At 34.1% G+C, this 22,493-nt stretch overlaps 1 protein-coding gene across 2 annotated transcripts in view; it reads right to left on the bottom strand.

The window, feature by feature from the left end:
• FCHO2 (FCH domain only 2) overlaps window positions 1-22,493 on the bottom strand; it is a 136,165-nt gene that overhangs the window by 10,813 nt on the left and 102,859 nt on the right. For both annotated transcript variants that reach the window (XM_025388618.1, XM_025388617.1), the window contains 6 exons: window positions 21,527-21,615; window positions 16,125-16,228; window positions 11,276-11,405; window positions 5,221-5,332; window positions 2,564-2,719; window positions 1,720-1,852 (listed from right to left, as the gene is read on the bottom strand). In XM_025388618.1, the coding sequence (XP_025244403.1) occupies window positions 1,720-1,852; window positions 2,564-2,719; window positions 5,221-5,332; window positions 11,276-11,405; window positions 16,125-16,228; window positions 21,527-21,615 (724 nt within the window). The remainder of the gene's footprint in view (window positions 1-1,719; window positions 1,853-2,563; window positions 2,720-5,220; window positions 5,333-11,275; window positions 11,406-16,124; window positions 16,229-21,526; window positions 21,616-22,493) is intronic.

Raw genomic sequence — 22,493 nt, 5'->3', positions numbered from 1 at the left:
ACACACACACATTAATTTATCAAAGATCTCATTCTCTTCTTATATGGCTTCTGGGTTTCATATCATACTTAGGTCTTCTGCACTTCAAGATTAAAATATGTAATAAATATGTATTATATATATACACACACAGAGAGATACACATACAGTATCTCTCTCAGCATACTTGGGGGGGTTGGTTCCAGGAACCCTGTGTATATACTAATCTGTGCATACTCAAGTCCCATAGTTGGCCCTGTGGAATCCACATATAGAAAAAGCTGGCCCTCTGTTTATACATGAGTTTTGCATCCCACAATCATCGTATTTTCAACTGGCGTTTGGTTAAAAAGAATCCTTGTATAAGTGGACCTGCATAGTTTAGATCCTTGTTGTTTAAGGGTCAACTGTATCTTCACCCATGACTTTAATTTTAGTACCTTTGTGGTTAATTATTATTATTATTATTATTAAACCTTTGATACACATGGATTTTATTTTGGCTAAAAGTGTAAGAGGGATTCAGCTTAATTTTTTTCTCAAGTGTCTAGCTTGCTATCCTCAACATCATTTATTGGAAAATTCATCATGTCCACATTGCCTTGAAATGCTATGTTGTATAAACAATTTTCCATTTATTCTTAGATCTATTTCTGGATACTCTAATCTATTCCTTCATCTGGCCATCTACTGCTGCGTTAGTTCCAAACTATTTTAAATACTGTTGCCTTATACTAAGCTTTCCCATTAAAGCTAAAACATTACTCCACTTTACTGTTTAAAACATTTCTTGCCAAGAGCGGTGGCTTGTGCCTTTAGTCCCAGTTACTCGGGAGGCTAAGGCTGGAAGACTGCTTGAGCCCAGGAGTTTTGAGGCTGCAGTGAGATATGATCACGCTACTCTACTCCATCCTGAGCAAGAGAATGAGACTCCATCTCTTTAAAATAAAAAATTCCTGACTTATTCTCATAAGCTTTATTCTTCCAGAGAAACCTGAAAATGACTGTCAAGCCTCCAAACACAAAGACATAACTACTGGGTTTCTGATCAGGATTATATTAAATGTATAAGTTAATTGAGAAACAGCTAAACTTTTACAGCATGAATCTTCCCATATTGAAGTCGCTAGGGATTGTGTTGTATTTCTTCCTAATTGTTTTATTGTGAATATTTTTCTCCACTAGTTTTTCTAATTGGCTTTGAAAGTTATTAATTTTGGTATTAATTTCTAAACTGACCACCATATTAAATGCCCTTATGTCAAACAGTTTTTCAGTTGGTTCTCTTGAGAGGAATATATCACCTGGAAGCAATAATAATTTTGGTTCCTCTTTCCCAGTATTTATTAATGCTTATTTTGTTCTCTTATACATCCAGAAAACTCTTATATACTAACAGGATCTACTAATGGGCATTAGGATACGCTAATGGGCATCTCTGCCATTCCTAACTTTAACTGATTACTTTGGGAGTTTCACTGTTAAGACTGACACTGCTAGTCTTTTCTGGTTAAGGACGAATTCATGCATTTATATTTACTCAGTTATTTTAATCATGAATACATGGTGAATTTTACCAAACTGGTCAAAATCTCCACTGGCTTATTCTAATTTCAAAACATCCTTGAATTTCTGGGGAAAAAACTCACTTGGCTATGACATACTTATTCATTTAATTATATGCTAGACTCCATTTGTTAATATTTTAATTTAGAATTTTTGCAATGACATGACACTCACCTGATACTTTAATACATCTATATTATAATAAGAAGCAGCTGGATTTTGCTCTGACAGCTTCTTGAGGTAGACAGTAACAGCTTGCATGTTCATCCAAAAATCTTTTGTGTTGGAATCACATTGTGATGGATCACTACATGTATAAAAAATATATTTGTTATTTTATTGATTTATCTTTATTTTTTGCCTCTGTGTAGTAATTTGGTGACCCAGGAAAAACTAGTAGAAATAAACCAAGAGGTGAGATGAAGGAAAATGACATCAGGGGATGAAAAATGGAACACAGGAGAAGCCTGCTTGAAAGATGAGAAGATGGAGAGATAGAAAAGAATCTTAAAATAACTATTAGCACCACTGAAAACAAAATAAAAGGACAGCAGAAGGGTGTTTAGTAAGAATAATTCTGGCATGATTTTCAAATTGAATATTATTATTTCAACGAAGAAGGGGAAAAAAACATTTTTTTTGAGACAGGGTCTAGCTCGGTCACCGAGGCTGGAGTGCAGTGACATGATCTTGGCTCACTGCAACCTCTGCCTCCCAGGCTCAAGCGATTCTCCCACCTCAGCCTCCTGAGCAGCTGGGACTACAGGCACGCATCATCATGCCCAGCTAATTTTTGTTCTTGTGGGTTTTTTTGGTTTTGTTTTTTTTTTTTTTTTTTTTTTTTTGGTAGAGGTGGGGTTTTGCCACATTGCCCAGGCTGGTTTTGAATTCCTGGGCTCAAGCAATCCACCTGCCTCAGCCTCCCAAACTGCTGGGATTACAGGTGTGAGCCACTGTGCACGGCAGGAAAAAAATCTTAAAAAGAAATTTCAGCCTTCAAAACAAAAAGTACACAAACCTGAACACAAGCTGTGCATTTGGAAGAATCTGCTCTAGTCTGCTGATATTTTTCACCCTGAAGCACAACACAGCTGGAGTTGGATTGCTGGTGAAGACTTTAATAATTCCACTTGGAAATGACATTGTCATATCACCAGTGATCTTCACAATACACCTAAAACACGGATTTTGAAAAGTGTTTAAATAAAATGCTCTAATCTCCATTTAAAGAGTATTTGGTTTAAAAAGGCACACGCATGCGCACGTGCCCATGCACACACACACACCTATATGTGTGTATATCTATATTCTTTATCACAATTATAAATTTTTTTCAATTTAATTATTAAAAATTATGTACATGAAATGGTATAGTCATCTAGCATCATCTTTTCCTGGAATTAAACTCTAAACACAAATGCAAGCACATGATATTGTTCCTTCACCTTTTTGTGATAACCATTCCCTGCCTGACTTGTAAGGATATTGCTTCCTCATAATGCTATACCTAGTTGTAGCTATTTTTCCCTCCCAAACCCCAAAAAGCACTGGGCCTGGTGATGGTGATGGTAGATGTCCCCCTTGTTCCTTATTGCTTCTTCCAACCCTCTATTCTTTCTTCCTTTGAAACATATAACCACATAGCCAAAACTCTCAACTGGACCCCTTTGGTAATCCTATCACATTCCCAAGTCTATTTATTCTTCTTTTGATCTTTTCCTAGCTTCCCCTTTTATCTCTAACCTGCAATAGTCCTTCCCCCAACTCTTAGCTGATGACTGTGCTCTTAATTTTGCTGATGAAATAAAAAAATAACTTCCTCATATTCCCACTAGTAAATCTAACTAACTTTTTATCCGTATCTTATGCAGTCCATACTGTTTCAACAGATAATCAATTTCTGCACCTCAGGCCAATCTCAGCAATTCTGCACTGGAACTCATCTCCTCTTATATACTGAAGGACTTCATGCATGTGATTGTTCCCTCTTTTTTCTGCAGGTCCAATTTTTTCCGTAAATACTGGATCTTTCTCATCAGCATGCAGACATGCTGAAATATGTATCTTTTAAAAAACACAAAAATGAAAATAAACAAAACCCTCCTTTGATTCCACCACCTCACTCCTGCTACCATTCCATTTCTCTGCTCCCACTTAGAGCTAAACATCCTGAAATAATTGCATTTGTTCTTTCCAAATATAGTTGTCTAGACTGCATCACCTTCGGCTCCTGAATACCCTCAAAGCATACTTTCATCTCCACTATGCCACTAAAATCTCTCTTGTGAATGTCACTAATGACTTTCCATATAGTCAATGGTCAATTTTTCTTGACCTGTCAAGCAGCATCAGATATAGGTTCACACCTGCCTTCAAGAAATGATTTATTCACTTAGTTTCTAGACACGGGTCTATTGGTTCTCTCCTTATCTCTCTTACTGCTTGCTCTCTCAAATTCCTTTGTTAGAGCATTCTCATTTTCCTGTTTTCTAAACCCTGGAGAGAATCAAGACTTAGTTTTCAGATCTCTTTTCTATCTATTCCTTAAGGCCAGTAACTTTGAGTATTATCTACAAATTAATTACACTACCAAGTATTTTATCTCTAGTCTAGACTTACTCCTTGAACTCCAGAATCCTGTATCCAAGTATCAATTCAACATTTCCACTAAGATGTCTTAAACTTCAAACTTAGCATTTTACCTCCAACAAATCTTAACAATTCTGTTTTCAGAATATATTCAGAATCTCATTACTACTCATCACCTGCTCTGCTAATACCCTTATACAAGCCACCATTATCTCTCACCTGGTCTTCTGTAATTAATCTTCTGACTTTCTCTCTACACCTATTCTGACTGCCCACTGTACCCTCTGCCTCAGTTTATTCTCCATACAGCAACCAGAGAGCTCCTTTGAAAACACATGTAATTTCATCATTCCTCTGCTCAAAGCCTCCACTGGCTTTCCATGTTACTCAAAATAAATTCCAAATTCCTTATCATGGCCTACAAAGCCTAACCTGGTCTCACACCTCTCCGGATTCATCTTCAAGTACTCTCCCTCCTGTTTACTCCTACTCAGTGACATGGTTTTCCTTGCTGTTTCTTGAATATACCAATTATGCTTTTACCTTGGTATCTTACTCACTGGTTCCCTCTTCCTGGAATACTCTTTCCTCAGATATCTGCATGGCTTGCTCCTCCATGTCTTTCAACTATCTGCTTAAATTAACTTCAAAAAAGTTCTCCCTGATCATTCTATCTAAAACAGTAGCCCTCTATCTAATGTTATTCTCTAGCCTCTAGCCCTGGTTTATTTTTCTTCAATAGCATGTATCAATACCCAATAAATACAGCTATTTCTTTGATATTTAGTTTTCCCTCACTATAATGCAAGCTCAGGAGAGAACTCATTTGTTTACTAAAGTAGCCTTAGTGCACATGTAACAGAGTCTTAGAAATAACAGGTGCTCAAGTATTTGATGAATGAATGTACACAGAACGCAATCATTAAATGACTATATTAGATAGCAAAAAAGCAGGTAAATAAATAACAGAAAACTGTAATCTACACAGAATCAAAATGTAATTCTTAAAATTTACCACCAAGCCCCACTGCCTCCTTCACCCAACACACATACATACACATACATGTATATATTTTAAAAACTAACTTGGTGGGATCTGCTCCTTTAAAGTAGGCATTAACAGATTCTGTAAGGGCGACTGCCACAGGTAAGGTATCCTGATTTCCAAGGCTGACAGGGCTGGGACCCCGTGACACACCTAGAATATATATAATTAACTTGTTAAATCCTTCAGAAAGACATAAACTAAATATAAAGATAGTTAGGTTCACCATTGTTAGGTTGTCACAAATGACCCTACTACTGGTTTCAGTGATGTCCCATGATAAATCTGGAGGCTAAGAAATATAGTATAAAACAAATTGGAGCATAATACAAAGGACAAAAAAAACCTAGGAAGACATATCACACAGACATTTCTTTTAAATGGAAAGACAGAATGGTTAAGGAATGTCAGAATGAAAAAGCCCTTGACTAAAGAGCTAAAATTACAAAAATATGGCTTCAAAAACATTCAAATACCAAATTCTTCCAGGTTCTATCAATCATATACTTCAGGGAATAATTTAAGGCCAATTTAGAATTTCTGTATTTAAGTTTTTTCTATCCAAGTAGTAATGTTTCATACACTACTCATTATTATTATAATTCTCTTTAATCTCCTGTTTGTCTGGTGCTTATATTGTATTCCCACATTACTTTGCCTCAATAAATATTTGACTAATAACATTACTTTAAAAAAAAAAAACCCTGACATAAAGTTCACTCAGATAAGATGCTTTTTAGAGTCAAATCAGAGAAAGATCAGTGTCTATAGAGCAAAATTAAAATGTAAACAAATTTATGCAAGTGTTCAGGTTTCTGTTTGTTTTACATTTAACGTAAATGAAGTATCCCCTCAAAAGAGTGCACTGCCTTTTTCTTCACAAACGTACTCTTCTTACCACTGTGTGCCTTACTGCTACTGCTACTGATTTTCCAAAGTGGGGGCATTTCATTTAATATATAAAATGCAATTTTATAAAAACATATGAGAGTTTGTTATAATTACTCATCCTTAGTGAAAGAAAAAAATAAATAACCTAGGTCAACACTTATCTCTGAAATTTGAATATATTCTTTTCTTATATAAATGTTACACAATGTTAACAGCCATCAGACATTTTTATTTTAGATGCGACTCCTATAGTGAAACACTGAGTTACTTCTGAGATACCTTAAATATTATTCTGATAAAAATCAGTACTGGCTTTTTCTGCCTCACAACTAAATCTGAGACGCTACAAATAGTGAAAAAAGACACTCTGTTAGCTTGGTATTCTAGATTTTGAAGGAATTTTTATTCAGAAGGTTCTTCATACTTAAAAAGTTATTCATGAATCACAACAATTACTATTTATTAACCACTTATATGTGCCAGGCACTTTGCTAGGGGGGCGTTAAAAAACAAAACAAAACAAAACAAAACAGTGCCTTTTTGATGCACAAGTACTAGTTTTGCAAAGCAGAAGCAAAACAAAAAATGTGAGGGATGGGCCGCAGTGACGAAAAGACACAAAGATGAGGCTGGAAAAGTGCTCATGATCCAGATTAGGGTGTGAAAGACCTTTAATTTTATACTTCTATCACTAGAAACCACTGATAATGTTTGACAGAAACATTATTAGGTTTTTATGTAGTAAGATCTCTCTGAACACGTAGTAAATCCTAGACTGAAGGGAAAAATGACTGTTGGCAGGGAAACAAGTTTGGATCAGGTGAGAGCAGTTAGGTGAAAGCCAGTGGCCTGATCAAGAGTCATTAGTTTTGGGATGTGAGAAAATATCAAGTGAAAAAAAAGCTGATTAAGTATAAATTTACTGATTATAAATATAAAAATATGTTTGTACACTGGAAAACTTCACTGTAAATCTTAGTTCAATCCACTTTTATCCCTAATATACTGTTCTAAACAAGATGGTCATCAGAAATTCAGGAAAACATATTTTCTGAAAAAGACAAAGGCTGTAATAATCTTTTCTCTCCAATTTTGTAACTGTAGTAAAATAAACATAACATAAAATTTATCATCTTAACAATTTTTAAGCATACAGTTCACCGGTATGAAATATATTCATAATGCTGTGCAACAATTACTATCATCCAACTCCATAATTATCTTCATCTTATAAAACGGAAACCCTATACCCATGAAACAACAACTCCCACCAGTTTCCCCAGCCCCTGGCAACCACCCTCCTACTTGTTGTGTCTATGAGTTTGACTACTCTTTTAAGTACCTCATATAAGTGGAAGCATACAGTATTTAGCACAATGTCTTCAAGGTTTATCCATGTTATCATAGCATGTTAGAATTTCCTTCTCTTTTAAGGCTGAATAATATTCTACTGTATGCATATACCACATTTTGCTCATCCAGTCATCCAACAATGGACATGGGTTGCTTCTACCTTTTGGCTGCTGTGAATAGTGCTGCTATGAACATGAGTATATAACTATCTCTTTGAGGTCCTGCTTTCAATTCTTTTGGGTATATACTCAGAAGTAGAATTGCTGGATCGTACGTAAATTCCATTTTTCATTTTCCGAGGAACAGCCATACTGTTTTCCATAGCAGCTATACCATTTTACATTCTCACCAACAGTGCACAAGCGTTCCAGTTTCTCCACATCCTCACCAACATTTGTTATTGTAATACTCTTTTATTAAAATTATACTCTCTTAAATATGAAATTAACATATTTCCTGACCAGGTGTACTGGCTCACGCCTGTAATTCCAGTACTTTGGGAGGCTGAGGTGGGAGGACTGCTTGAACCCAGGAGTCTGAGCTTATAGTCAGCTATGATCACATCCCCGAATTCCAGTCTGGACAACAGAGTGAGACCCTGTCTCATTAAAAAAAAAAAGTCTCTTGAGTAACTCACACAAATGAATATTTATAGAAAGTCAAAGGTAACATTAATGTCTACTACTGCTTTTACACTAAAAATTAAAAGAAACCTGCAGCATAAATATTCTTTTCAACAATCTAATCTGGGCACATAACATGAGAATTCTTGAAATAGCTTCCCTGTAAATTATTATGCCTAGCTTCCCGGTAAATTATTATGCCATTACTGAAACACTGGCAAGTATAGAAAAGTACTGGAAAGTTGAAGAAAAACTCAAAACCCACTTAACATTTGGCATATTCCCTTTCGTATTTTCTATTTTTGCTTTTCTTTCAAGATCATATTGCGCATGGATAATTCGAAAAATGATTAGGAAATATGTACTTAAATAGTCTTTTAAAAAGTCTAAAAGTATACTGTATTATTCCAAATAAGTAATTTCTTAGAAATAAAAATTTCTTTATTCTCTTAATAAGGGTAGATTGTGGTTTCTAATTCTGGTTTAATTGTTAGATATGTAGCTAATTTTATGTTTTGAAAATGTAGACAGCTTATAAACTTGAGGTATATAACAGGTACAGGGTACCTTCTTATAACAATCAATGGATATTTATGTAGATTTCCTTTCTGCTCAAAAATAAAACACAGAGACCCACTCCCTACTCTCTCCTACCTTCTCCATGCTTCTAACTTCATCTGTATGGTTTTCGTATAAGACAGCCTTTGCTCTACTAATTTAGGTATTACAGGTTTTTTTTAACTGACATATTCTTTTTACTTCTTTTTGGATCACTTATCTGATTTTGATAGCTAAAATTCAGATTTATTGATACTTCTTAAAGCTGAGTTGAGGAAAGCAGAGAAGAAAATGCAAAAATACTGTGTTTTTATAGTTGGGGATTTGCTATAATGGATCCTGTACCGCAATTTGATGGAATTAGCACAAAACTGAAATAGTTATTCTTAGCATAATTCTTGATTTCTGAGACATCATACAATTCTGGAAAAGGAAAAGTTAGATAACAAAATATTTTAGATACACTTAAGGACCATTAGTCAACACACACATCTGCTTCTGATACAATACCTGGTGACGTCTCACAGTGCTTTTCAATTTCAGAGTGTGTCCCAATCAAATTATCATCTTCTATTGTATTTAAATAAAACAAAATAATGCAGAAAAAGAAAACATTTTCAAGAAACAAGGAGAATTAGAAACTTAAATCTTAACAGCGTTGAAAACTCATGGCAAAGAAAGAGAACTTTTTAAGTAGATTTTAAAAATCTTTGTTGTATAAAATTCACATAAAACCTGCCTTGCCTGTATTCTGTCACCTGCTTTTGATTGTCCTATTGCCAGCACTGGCTCAAACCATAAACAAATATGTACCAATTCAATAGAAATTAGTTTCTATCACAAACAAAAAACCTCCTGAATAATCTAAAGATAATGGGGGGGGGGGAACTAAAGCAAAAAGAAGGTTACCCAGACCACCTGCCTGATTTCTAGTAGGTCCCAATTAGGATTTTTAGAACTAAAATACAGATTCTGTGGGAAAAAAATTAAAACCAAACAAAAAATAAAAATGAAGTATTCATTAAACCAAATAAAAGAACAAACTTGCTAGACATATTCAGTTTATATAAAATTAAAAGATGGGAAAAATGCTGTGTTCACAAAGGTAACAAGATGGTGACATCATGTTTAGACATTTAGAAACCAAACCATTTTATATTTCATTCTAGCCTATATTACTTATCCTCTTTTTACAATGGCCACACACAAGTTGCTTTTCTCCTATGTGAGCCTTGACAAATTAACTGGAATTAAATCAGCTTAATTAGGGCTGTGGTTATCAAACTTAGCATGCATCAGAATCACCTGGAATGCCTATTAAACTATTGCTAGTTCCACTTCCAGGGTTTCTGATTTTAAAAGTCTACATGTCTAAGAAGTACCCAGGTGACGCAGATGCTGCAGGTCCAAGGACCACACTTTGACCGTTACTGAATTAGTGCTCAGTTAGTGCAAATCAGTGATTTGCATTATCAAGAATAAACCCATCACTACCTAAACCAGCAGCAATAAATACAATTATAATTTTTATGAGAAGCTGTTGCTCCTGCAACACAGCTGCTTTGTCTAACTGGCTTTGTGCTTTATTATCCTAACAATGGGTGAAAAAGGTAGTAAGAATTTGTAGGAAAAAACTGAGAAGTGATGACAAAAAAAAACTCTTGAGCAAAGTCTAGATGTAGTAAAATACTGAATTTGTTTGGTGAGGTTTAGGTTCATATAGCTATGCCTAAGACAGGGATGCTCAATCCCCAGGCCACAGTCTAGTACCCAGCCACACAGAAGGAGATGAATGTGAATGTCATCTGTATTTACAGTAACCGCCTCCACCCCATCACTCGAATTACAGCCTGAGCTCTGCCTCTGGTCAGATTGGCAGTGGCATTTGATTCTCATAGGAGCGAGAACCCTATTGCGAACCGCGCATGTGAGGGATCTAGGTTGTGCACTCTTAAGAGAATCTAATGCCTGATGATCTGTCATTGTGTCCCATCACCCCAGATGGGACTGACTAGTTGCAAGACAACAAGCTCAGGGGTCCCACTGATTCTACATTATGGTGAGTTATATAATTATTTCATTATATATTACAATGTAATAATAATAGAAATAAAGTGCACAATAAATGTAATGCACCTGAATCATCCTGAAACCATCCCCTTGACCGCAGTCCATGGAAAAATTGTCTTCCACAAAACCAGTCCCTGGTGCCAAAGGTTGGGGACCACTTCCCTAAGAGCTATTTTTAAGTCTTGAAATTCTTGTGGAAAAATACAATTCACTGCAAGCACAAACTGTTTTCTTTCATTCAATCATTTTCAAAACACTATTGTTTCTAAAACATAAACTTTCTTAGAAATGCAACAATCAGTTCACAGTGGGAAGAACTGCACTTTGTTTTGCCTTCAACTATTTATACTGATCAGCAATTTATAAATTTGACTCATTCTTAATGGTGCTAACCACAGTTAAAATTCTTCTATCCAGACAACATATACTGTGAAACAAAAAAGCAAAGTGTGGAAAGTTTAATAAATTACAGGTGTGTTTCCAGAAAAACAAAATTTCTAATGTTAAATTCTTCATTAGCCCATTTAAAAATATATACATATTTAGCATACATATACTTTGTACACTACATTTCACATGTAATTGATGATAACCCACTTACCTACTGTTGGAGTATTGGCAGCACTTAATGAAGCAGATGATGAGATAGAAGAAGAACTTTCTGCCCGGGCTAATGGTGCAGCAGGAGGTGGGCTGGTGTTGGAAGTTACAGGTGGGCTGAATGGCCTGGGCTTAAAAACAAAATGTTATTTATCAAAATGCTAAACCAATATACCTCTCTTGTTAGAGCAGATTTTAAAGTTATCAGGTAAATTTAACATACCAAACCAAATTTACTGTGTGAGTTTCTTATAACTTAGTATCAGAGATGCCATATATCAAATCATTTTTAAGAACATACTAAAACCTGAAAAGGTTATTTTGAAATAATGCTGTAAAAAAGGTCTTTGGGCATAAAAATTTTCCTGTATTTAAAAAAGCATGTTTAAGACAGATTCTCAGAAGTTAAATTAGTTTAAACAGTATAAATGTTCTTCTTCCCAAACTGCTTCCCAAAAGCGTTGTTCACTTTACCTGACTACAAATATGAGAAAATTATTTCTCTACACCCTTGCAGAAACAAATGGATGAGTCACAGAAGAAAAAGGGATTAAAATTTTTTTTCTAATTTGGAAAATAAAAATGAAACTTTCACTTTTACTTTCATGAATGGGTTGATGTACTTTGGGGAGGTTTTAGTATTATCTGAGCTTTCACTAACCCTTTGCCTTATTTTCTTGCAAATATTTCCCTCCTTAAATACTGCTTGTCCTTTACACTTTTGGTGTTTACAAATCTGATCACAATTTCCTCAGTAATTCCTTGTAATGTTTCCTCACTGTGAAAACTCACTCCATACAAAGGTTAGAGAGACTCAATTCTGTTGTCTTCCCAATTTTCTAATTAAACATAAAACAAATATAAAAAATATAACTCCAATTCATTTATCTTTTACTTTGGTGAATGGACTTTTTTCCTTCCAAGTTCCTAACTGTACCAATAATTCATCAGCAACACTTCCTGAGGTGTTTTGCTTTCTTAAAAAATAGGCATATTTGTCTTCATTTAAAAAAAAAAAAAAACCTTTTCCTGCTTACAAAAGTACTAGGCAAGTAGATATTTATTTAGTGCCTACTATGTGTCTGACCCTGGATTAGGTACTAGATACAAAGCTGTGAACAAGAAAGATAACTGTCCTCAGTTATTTGAGGAACATGGAAAAAAATGGTAAAAACAAAACCCTACTTGCATTCATACACTGGTCAACTCTTCATTGCATGAATATAAACTTACAGATATTCATTTTAATAAAACTGTCATCTTATTGCAAAAAGTGTTTTATAATTTGTAACCCCCCACCCATTTAACATTTATTTTTTCCAGAGTACAGCTTTTTGATGACTCATTATGATGGACAATAGGTTGAAAAAATTCAGCAGGATGCTAAAAATGCAGCTGTATATATATGCACACCAAGGTGGTATAGGACATTGGAGTGAACAGATACCGATCAACAGCTAGTCTGAAACTCACAAGCTTGGAAAAAGTCTTGAGATCAACTACTGTGGGACATTTCTCCTATGGCAACATAACCTCAAGGCCAATACAATGTGACTGCCTTTTTAATTTTTTTTTTTAGGTAAAGGCAAAAACAGCTCTTTTCTCAAGTGGTTTTCTCTAATTTTAGAATTATGCTATCTACTACAGTGGCCAATAGCACGTGAAATGTAACTAGTCCAAATTGAGATGTGCTATAACACACAAAGTAAATTTTGAAGACACGGCATACACACAAAAGGAATGTAAAAATCTCATTTTTATAATTGAATGTGTTAAAATAATATTTTTATATAGCAGATAAAATACATTACAATGAATTTCACTGTTTTTCTATGTGTCTTCTAGAAAATTTTAAATTATATGTTGCTTATATTATATTTCTGTTGGACAGCATTGCTTTAAAACAATGTTTCTGAAACATTAGCATGCATTAGAATCGCATGGAGGGCTTGTTAATAATACACAGTTGCTGGGCCTCTCCCCTGAATTTCCGATTTGCCTGGGGTGGAGCCAGAGAAACTATTTCTACAAAATTCCCTGGTGATGCTAATGCTACTGATCTGATACTGCACTTTGGGTGCCCCTGCTCTAGAACAACGAGTGGTTCTTTCAGTGGGTAGGCAGGATGTGGTTATAGAATCCTTTGAGCATCTGGTGAAAGCTATGAGCTCTCTCCAGAAAATGCACATATGAGCATGCAAAAAAAACAAAAAAGGCACTCCAGTGTACAGCTGGAGAAAATTTAAATCAACATAATCTCTCTGGTGGGCAATACAGAAATAATTATCAGGAGTCTTAAAAATGTACATAGAGTTTAGTTCATAAATTACACTTTTAAATTTTTTTATTAAAAAAATGAAGGCTAGAAACCGTAAGGATAGTCATTAAGACATCGTTTATAATAACAGAAACATGAAACTAAATGTTAAATAAATTTCTGAAAACTTTTAGAAATTTAATTCTGACAACAGGGTAGAAGACAGAGCACTCATATATTGAAATACTCTGTAGCCACTTAAAATGGTGCTCCCTGAAGCTCAGAGGGTGGTTTCTAGAAAGCTCTCAAGGATGGGGAGAGGGTGGTGTATGGTGATAGGGGGATGATGTGAAGGATTCAACTATGAGTCCCACTTTATTTTAATATATTAATACTTACAATTTAAAGTTATTTGGCAAAAGATTCTATCACTTCAAAGAAGCCTGAAGACTATAAAATAAGAATAATTCATTCAGCTACATGGATGGAACTGGAGGCCATTATCCTGAGTGAAATAACTCAGAAACAGAAAGTCAAATACCTCATGTTCTCACTTATAAGTGGGAGCTAAACAAAGGTTACACATGGACATATACAGTGGAATAATAAGAGAGTGAAGACTACAAAAGGTCAGAGGATGGGAAAAGGGTAGGGATAGAAAAAGTACCTGTTGGGTACTGTTGGGTACGATATTCACTACTCAGTTAATGGGTACACCAAAAGCCCACATTCTGCCAGTATGCAATATATGCATGTAATAAATCTGCACTTGTATCCCCTAATTCTATAAATAAAATTATAATCAAACAATAATTCATGATTATTCTTGAATTATATACTTGCAAGTGGAAAACAAATTAGAAATATGTAAAGTATGACTTTTTATTTAAAAATATGCCTATACCATTAATAACTTTTTGAGCAACTATTTGCATTCAACAATGTACTGTTTTACATGTATTAACTCATTTAAGTCTCACAACCTAGTATCATTACACATATTTTATCCATGAGGCAACTAAACTCTGATTAAATAACTGCTTAATGTTGCTCAGCTAATAAGTGGCTAATAAGCTAGAACTTTTAACTGTATTTTACTGCCTCTGGATAAACACGCATTCCAAAAAATGTTAACAGTAGTTATCTTTGGGTGGTGAAATACAGAGGAAATTTATAATTTTCTTTCTTTGCTTTCTCTGTTTTCCAAATTTTACAACATGATCATTTCCTGTTTTTACAATCAGGAAAAAAATCAATTTATTAAAATGTACTTAAAGTTCTAGTCATAACTTGATTTAAAAAAGAGAATGAAGTATTTTAAAATGTAGTAATTTCTGTATTACTTAAATATTAATCTTCTCCTTGGCAGCTTGCACCTAGTCTTTCATTTCACTTCCACTAAGTCTGTTCATTTGGAAAAGAAAGATAACACCATTTCAATATCTGGTGCCAAAGCTTTTCAATATATTCACTGAACATTTCATAACTGTGTACCACCCAACAGGCATCATGCAAAGTACTGAGGATACGAGACTGACGAAGGCATAGGCCAGTAAGGATAACACACACACAAAAAGTACATACAAGGTGATATGTGAACTAACAGAAATATAAGCAAAGTATCTGGGTATAAGGAAGAGAAGTGAAGGAATGATCAAAGAGGGCTTTGCCTAGGTGGCGATATTTAGCTAGGTCTTAAAGAAAGAGGTCAACATAGAAAACTGAGGGGCATCTGAGATAGAGCACAGGAGGAAGACATGGACATGTGAAAGAGCAGGATGTGTTTGAGGAACACTGAAAAGTTTCAAGTGGCTGGAATCTAGGCTGAAAAGGGGAGAAAGATGGACAGTTAGTATAGGTTGTTGAGGCAGCTTTATAAAGACTCTTATACATTCAGCTAAAACATTCAACCATACAGACCGAGAAACCACTGGAAATGTGTATCAAGGGAAAAAAGATTAAACTGGACTTATAAATTTAATTCTGGTTATTAAACTGGCAATTAGTGTAGAAGACGAAGCAAAGCAAACCAGATCAATGGCAAGTAAACTGGTTTGGGACAGCCTCACTGAATAGAGTCTATAGATTTTCTCTATCTGATGACTTTTAAAAACCAATGATTTCCCACCCACGCATGTACTTTTATAAGTCAACTGGATGATGTGGACTCCAGTCTCCTTATGTGTAAAATTTTAAATGCCGAGCTTAGATGCCTTCCATGATCCTCCTTGCAGTATATACTTTTAAGGTCTAAGAACAAGCCACCATTTATTTCCTTAACATTTGACTTTAAGTAGAATTCTATGAAAACTGCTTCTTTATTGTGAGACAATGGATACTGAATGGTAGTCTTATAATGTGCCAACTTTCTCAGGAAATCTGTTTCACAGGTATGGACAATGTCCTGTTTCACAGGTATGATCACTGAGGTAATAAGGAAAAGAAAAGGAAGCATTAGCTGGGAAAATTTTTCTATACTATGAGGATGTGGGTAGAAAACTTCAAGCAATTAACTAAAAGGGCATATAGAAAAATATCATTTGCATCTTAAATCAAAACAGTTATATAATTTTTTAAAAACCTGAGTACATACTATTTCATTAATCCCACTGAGTTTGCCTGAAGTAAGCTTTGGTCTGGAAGCAGGCCTCGGAGGTGGGACAATGGTGCCTACAGAAAGAGGAGTTGTGGGCCTGGCTGGTTGAGGGGAAAAAGAGAATTTGAAGAAAATCATTAGTATGCAGCAATCCTTACATAAAGACATTCTATTATAAAGAAACTGTTGGTAATCAAAGCTCATTTTTCAGGAGGCTCTTTTTTTAGATGTAATCACAGATGTTGAAATACTGGGAATCTATCAAATATGTTTTATTTTGAAGTGACCAGTAATATTCCTGAAAAAAAGTTAACCCTTCAATAACTGACACATATAAATTTTATTCCTGTTTCAATTATCTACACATATAAAAATTAAATCTGATATATTGGCTGATGAGAACAAACCAATTTTAGGTCAAAGGTCATTTGTTTATTGCCAATACATCTATTTTACAGATAGTAATTCCAGACCAAAAGGTTCTGAAGCTGTACCTCCAGAATAATATTGTAAACTCTAAATAAAATACTTACCTTAATTAAAATTATTAAATTTGACTTTTAAGTTGAACCACATTGTAACATTTTGGTGGGTAACATTATTTGAAATAATTAGATATTCTATTAGTTTACAAAAAAAAAATTCCCCAAATCACTACAGTTAACTTTGGAAAGTGTTCAAAATAATATCTTAAATTGTTCCTAAGTCCTATATAAATTTGGTGTTGAGTTTTCAATGCCATTTGCTAATTTTACAAGTCAGAAATATCTGTATTCTTAATCTCATCACAATGTAAATTACTGGATAAATGTCAATGTATACATCATCAAAAGTCACAAATGTATTAGCATAATCAAAGCAGGAGTAAAAAAATGGAAGTAAATAGGTTTAAACCCTCTTTAAAGTCATGTTTAATAATCACTAATAAATTAAATGATTTTCAAAGCCCTTTGGTTCACACTAAAATACAGGCTATAATTCAGAGACTGAAAAATATAATGGGTGGAAAGAAATATATTCAGTATGTTTTCAAAGTTTAGAGATGTACAAAATTAAAAATATATAAGTGGGCCTAAGTATACACATGGGGAAATAAACTGCAAAGCTGAAGGCCTTTAATCATCAATGGAGGAATCAAGGAGGCATGAAAGGAACACGCATAGAGGTAGTAGGAAGAGACCTAAAGAAAAAGGTAGTCACACAGGATTGAAAGCTGTACATGCATGAGAGGTAGGGAATCACTTAGAAAGCATACCATAATAAGAGATAAAAGATGCAAGCGCTGTTCAGGTTGCTTAAGGAAAATAAAAAAGCTGGTAAATCAAGCTTAGATTCTGAGGCCACTGTCTTTTTCCAGTCAGTTCCCGTTCTTTCATGCTGCACAAACACTTGAAGCTGTACACTGGAAGAAATGTGCACAAAAATCTGAGGCCCATAACACCTCCCTGTGTATTACATGTCTACTTTAAAGATATGTTCATTATCAATGAAACCAGCACTAGCCTATGTTAAGTTATTTCAAACTTGTGAGAGAGTTTACACAGCAGAGGCATTTATTACTGATCAAGTGGCCTGTCCAAACGGCATTTATATCGACTCAAACCAAGCCTGGTAGAAGTAGTAAGTTCAGTCAAAATTTGCTTTTTGAGAAAAGCTAATAACAATACTTATTAACACCACTGTTTATAAATGAATCTATATTATATCTGCACAGGTCAATTAGGCACTGCTTCTAGAAGCCTCTGAAGGAGATAACTGCAATTGTTTACATTCTTCAGTGTCCTATGTTTTATTTTTTGCTGGTGGTGGGGTGGAGCTCACTGCTACAAATTTCTATTAGAAGCAGTGTTTCAAGAAATATGAATTGACCTGTGAAGTATAAAAAAACATTGGCGATAAGGGCTACTCTATATCTGCCCTCAGACATTAACTAAAGTGAATAGACAAAGCATGCTTGCCATACCATTCTTTATCTGAACAAAAGTGGAAACTAATCTAGAATCTAGAAGCAATAACGATGATGTAGAAGAAATAGCAGCAGCACTGTTAGCTGCTTCTGTAGGTACATTTTCAAAACATGTAATATTAGGCAAAGGTCACTGTGATCCTCAGAAATGCAGCTGTTGGAAGAAATCCCATCCAAAGCATTAGGAAACCTAAAAGTATTTTCAGCTTTACAATGCAATCTCTGGAATGCCTTCTGAGCAGCACTGGAGCTATTAATTGCAACAAGTTCATCAGTAAAGAAAATCCACTGACTTCACGGCCATGAAGCAAAAGGAACTTTATCTGTGCTCTCTAGTGGTGCTGTTACAGCAGAATAAAGTAGAGATTTTGGGGAAAAGTCTGGTGATGGACTTTCTAGACTCAGAATCTGACCGGGTTTCAAGTAAATGTTCAATTATCACACACCCAGGAAAATCAGTGAGAAAGGAAGTGAAGTTCCTACTCTGCTCTGTAAGGTCAGATGAATAAGAACAAAACAAAAAACTAGAAGCAACAGGAAAATTCTAGAACTAAAATATAAATCCATATAGCCAAAAAGTTATCTTGTTTTAATTATTTGAAACTAGAAAATTTAATAATACACAGAAGAAGAGCATAAGTTCAAACTACATTAACTGAAGAAAACAAGTATGTACATTAGAAACTTAAAATGCATATGAAAAACTGAAGGTCCAAAATTATATAAAGTCAGAGTTATTCCTGTTTTCCCAGAGGAGCAAAGGTAACTATTTACAGTCAGTACAAGATCTAAAAAGATTTGACAAGGTGGCAAAGCAATAATGCTGTGTATGCGTGGTACTCAACAAAGTTCATCATTGTCCTGTGATAAAACTGCCCCAGGAACTACATCGGAATACATCAATGTTCGAGTTAGTATTTAAAAACAGCCCAATATTTTTCAAAAAATAATTTTAAGGTTTTTGTTTTTGTTTTTTTGCGAGCACAAGAGTTCAATTAATTCATGGGCAGAGAAAACAGTCTGGCACTTACCAAAGGGGAGGTAAGTGTAAGATATTTGTGTTAAATTTTTAAAAATACATATATTGATGTTTATATATATTCATATCTGACATAAACATGAATGCTTATTTATAGTCTACATGGTATAAGATGCAACTGAAACTACTTTTCAGCCAAGCCCTAATCAACATTTTAAAACATGTAACAACACTGGGATGCTTAATTATCAGTTATTAACTGATTGATTGAAATTATTTTTTAGCCTGCTTTAAGATGAGGTCAGTGATGAATTAAGATTCTGAAAGACAAACAGGAGAGTAGGGAATGATCTCACAACCTGGACCTTGCTAAAATGTTAAAATGGGTACCTGGGTAGAGGATGTTAAGATGGGAGAGAAGTGCATTGCAAAGAATGGTGGGACAAAATTTAAGACTTGTTGTAACTAGCGAGTACCAAGAAAACATAAAAATAAGTGAAATAAAAATTTCAGATAAAATGCCTATTTCATAACTTCACTTAGGACCAGTTCTGTAAAACAGGATAATCCCAATTATGAATTAGTTTGATCAATAATTATATTCTGTTCAAGTGAAGACTTAACAGTAATTACTATATAACAGGATAACTATCTATTTTGAGCATCACTAACATTTTTTTGAAAGGCAAAATTTATAATATTACTTTTCATACTATATAGGAAGATTTAAAAATGCATACTGAAGTGAATTTTAAAACCAGCAAAAAGTTAATAAATATTGTATCATTTCTTAACGGCCAAACATTAATGACCACTAAATGAAAACGAACAATATTTTACCTGAAGTGATGGTGATATGAGCCATCTTTAGACAAGTAGCAAAAGGAAGAAAGAGTACTTTTATAAAAAGAAAGAGACTATACTAGAGAAAATATCAAGAAACAATGAGCAGAATTATGAAGAAATTTCTATATAACTAAAACCTCTGTGATACCAATCTGAAAAATTTTATTCATAATGGGATATTAATAAAATTTGAAAATATTGCTGAGAACTCCTTATTCTAAATGCATAATACCATTCCGACATTTTTACTAAACAAAAGAGAGATTTGGCAACAACATCAGGTTTTCCTGTACAATTACTTTCCTTATATAATACATATATAAGGTTAATTTTATAATACTAAATAGTAATAAATGCTCAATGAAAAAGGCTATAAAGCCACTTCAGATTATGTTCAACTACCTTCTATTGACTGTTTCTTGCTGTTTTACAAGTATTAAGTACAGATTACTTTCCCTTCAAACGGTCAAATAGCATTTAGTGTTTAGAGTTAAGGTTTCTTATAATCCACTTATAGTTTCTTTTAAAAATATTTTGTTTCTAAACAGTCTAATTTTAAAAACCAATATTTAATTTTTAATAGTAAGATATTTCAACATGGCTTTTTTGTTGTTGCTGTTAATCTGCTAAAGTGTGATAAACAAAACAATGGCTTTAGAATAAGTAAGAGCCAGGTTTGAAACTTGTCTTCATCATTTACTAGCTACATAAACTTGGAGAAGTTACTTATTATCTCTGAGCTTTACTTTTTTCATCTATAAAACAGGGACAACAAAAACAACTTCATGCTGCTGTTAATGTGGTAAAATTAAATAGAATGTGTGGCACTCCTAACAAAATTACCTAGCATGAACTAGACAGATTTAAGTTCTTGCCCCATGATTCCAGCGCTTCCTTAACCCCAAATACTGGATGGCAATTCTTAAGTCCCAGAGAAGAGAGTAGAAAATCAATTAAAATTGATTTTATTTTCTTGTTTTGAACAAGCAGTGGTTTTATTAAACATACATTTTTGATGCCTGCTGTTTGACTAATGAAAAGAGAAACTTAATATATTCTTGCCAAAACAACTAAAAAGCATTTATCAACTTCTTTCATAAACTGCTTGGGAAGTGTTAAAGCCTTTCTAGAAAGCAGTTTGGCAGTAAGTATCATGGACATCATCTTGTAACCCATAAGTTTTAAATTGATAAATTATTACAAGCATATTGAGACATATGCACAAAATTTGTTATTTCTATGAATGTTCATAATACTAGAAAATTAGATGCAACTTAAACTTCCATCAAGAAAGAACATTGATAGGTATTTTGTATTTGAATTATCTATAAACAATAAGAATTATTATTTGGATAATGATATAAAATGCCTAGAAATAAACACGGCAATTTAAAAAAACACTTAGTATTTTACACGTTTATTGTTAAGTCATAGAGTATCTAAGAGAACAAAACCAAAATAAAATCACTTTTATTTGGCAATACAGATGACAAATTTTTAGAAATTTTGATCATTAAGTACAACGCATAAAAAGTGAATGAGAAAAAGCAACTAAAGTATTCCTTATACTTAAAAACAAACCATATATATATACATATATATATTTACCTGATGATGATGAAGTTAGTGAAGATGAAGATGAATCAAGAGATGGTCCAAATAGGGGGTCCCAAGCAAGTAAATCACTGGTTCCTTTTCTACCATAATATTTTAAAAGTAAAAATTTTAACAAAAGAATATTTTATTAGTATAACATTTCTAGTCACTTATTTGTAAAATAATTCTATAGAAAGAATTCTAACAGCTCAATAAACATAATTAAAAAGTTGGGGCCAGGCACCATGGCTCATGCCTATAATCCCAACAGTTTTGGAGGCTCAGGTGGGAGGATCACTTGAGACTAGGAGTTCAAGATCAAGTCTGGGCAACATACATAGCAAGACTCAGTATCTATAAAAATTTTTTTTTTTAATTAGCCAGGCATGGTGGTGCATGCCTGTAGTCCTAGCTATCCGGGAGGCTAAGGAAGATCACTTGAGCCCATGAGTTCTGGGCTGCAATGAGCTATAATTGCACCACTGTACTCCAGCCTGGGTAACAAAGCAAGACCCTGTCCCTAAAAAAAATATTTTTTTTTAATTTAAAAGTTGGATACTCTACCAGTAGTATATGTGTAGAAATTAATTAACAGATTTAACAGCCAATATTTGTTAGAAGCATAACCTAAGATAGCATGTGAAGTTAGCAGAGGAGAATGGGGAAGATTAATTCCCATTCATCATGCCTTGTTAGACTCAACAACCTTGGGGGCTGTCATAATGGGAATAATAATTTCAGCTTTACATATAAAAAAGAGCAGCACACGTCTAAATGAACTGCCCAAAGACATACAGCTACTTGATTCTAAAACAGGCTCAGGTCTGCTGGTTCACACACAGCACCCAATCCTGAACAGAAAATTTAAGTGGTATAAAATTGGGTTAAAATTTTATAAGGCCATACTTATTTTCAAAGATGAAGAAAAAGGGTAAAGTGATTTTTTTAAGCCCTTAAGTACAGAAAGATGGCTTACATA

Source organism: Theropithecus gelada, chromosome 6, assembly GCF_003255815.1.
Source record: "Theropithecus gelada isolate Dixy chromosome 6, Tgel_1.0, whole genome shotgun sequence".
Lineage (NCBI taxonomy): Eukaryota > Metazoa > Chordata > Mammalia > Primates > Cercopithecidae > Theropithecus > Theropithecus gelada.
The sequence above is the reverse complement of the archived record's forward strand: the minus strand, read 5'-3'. Positions and strand labels throughout refer to the sequence as shown.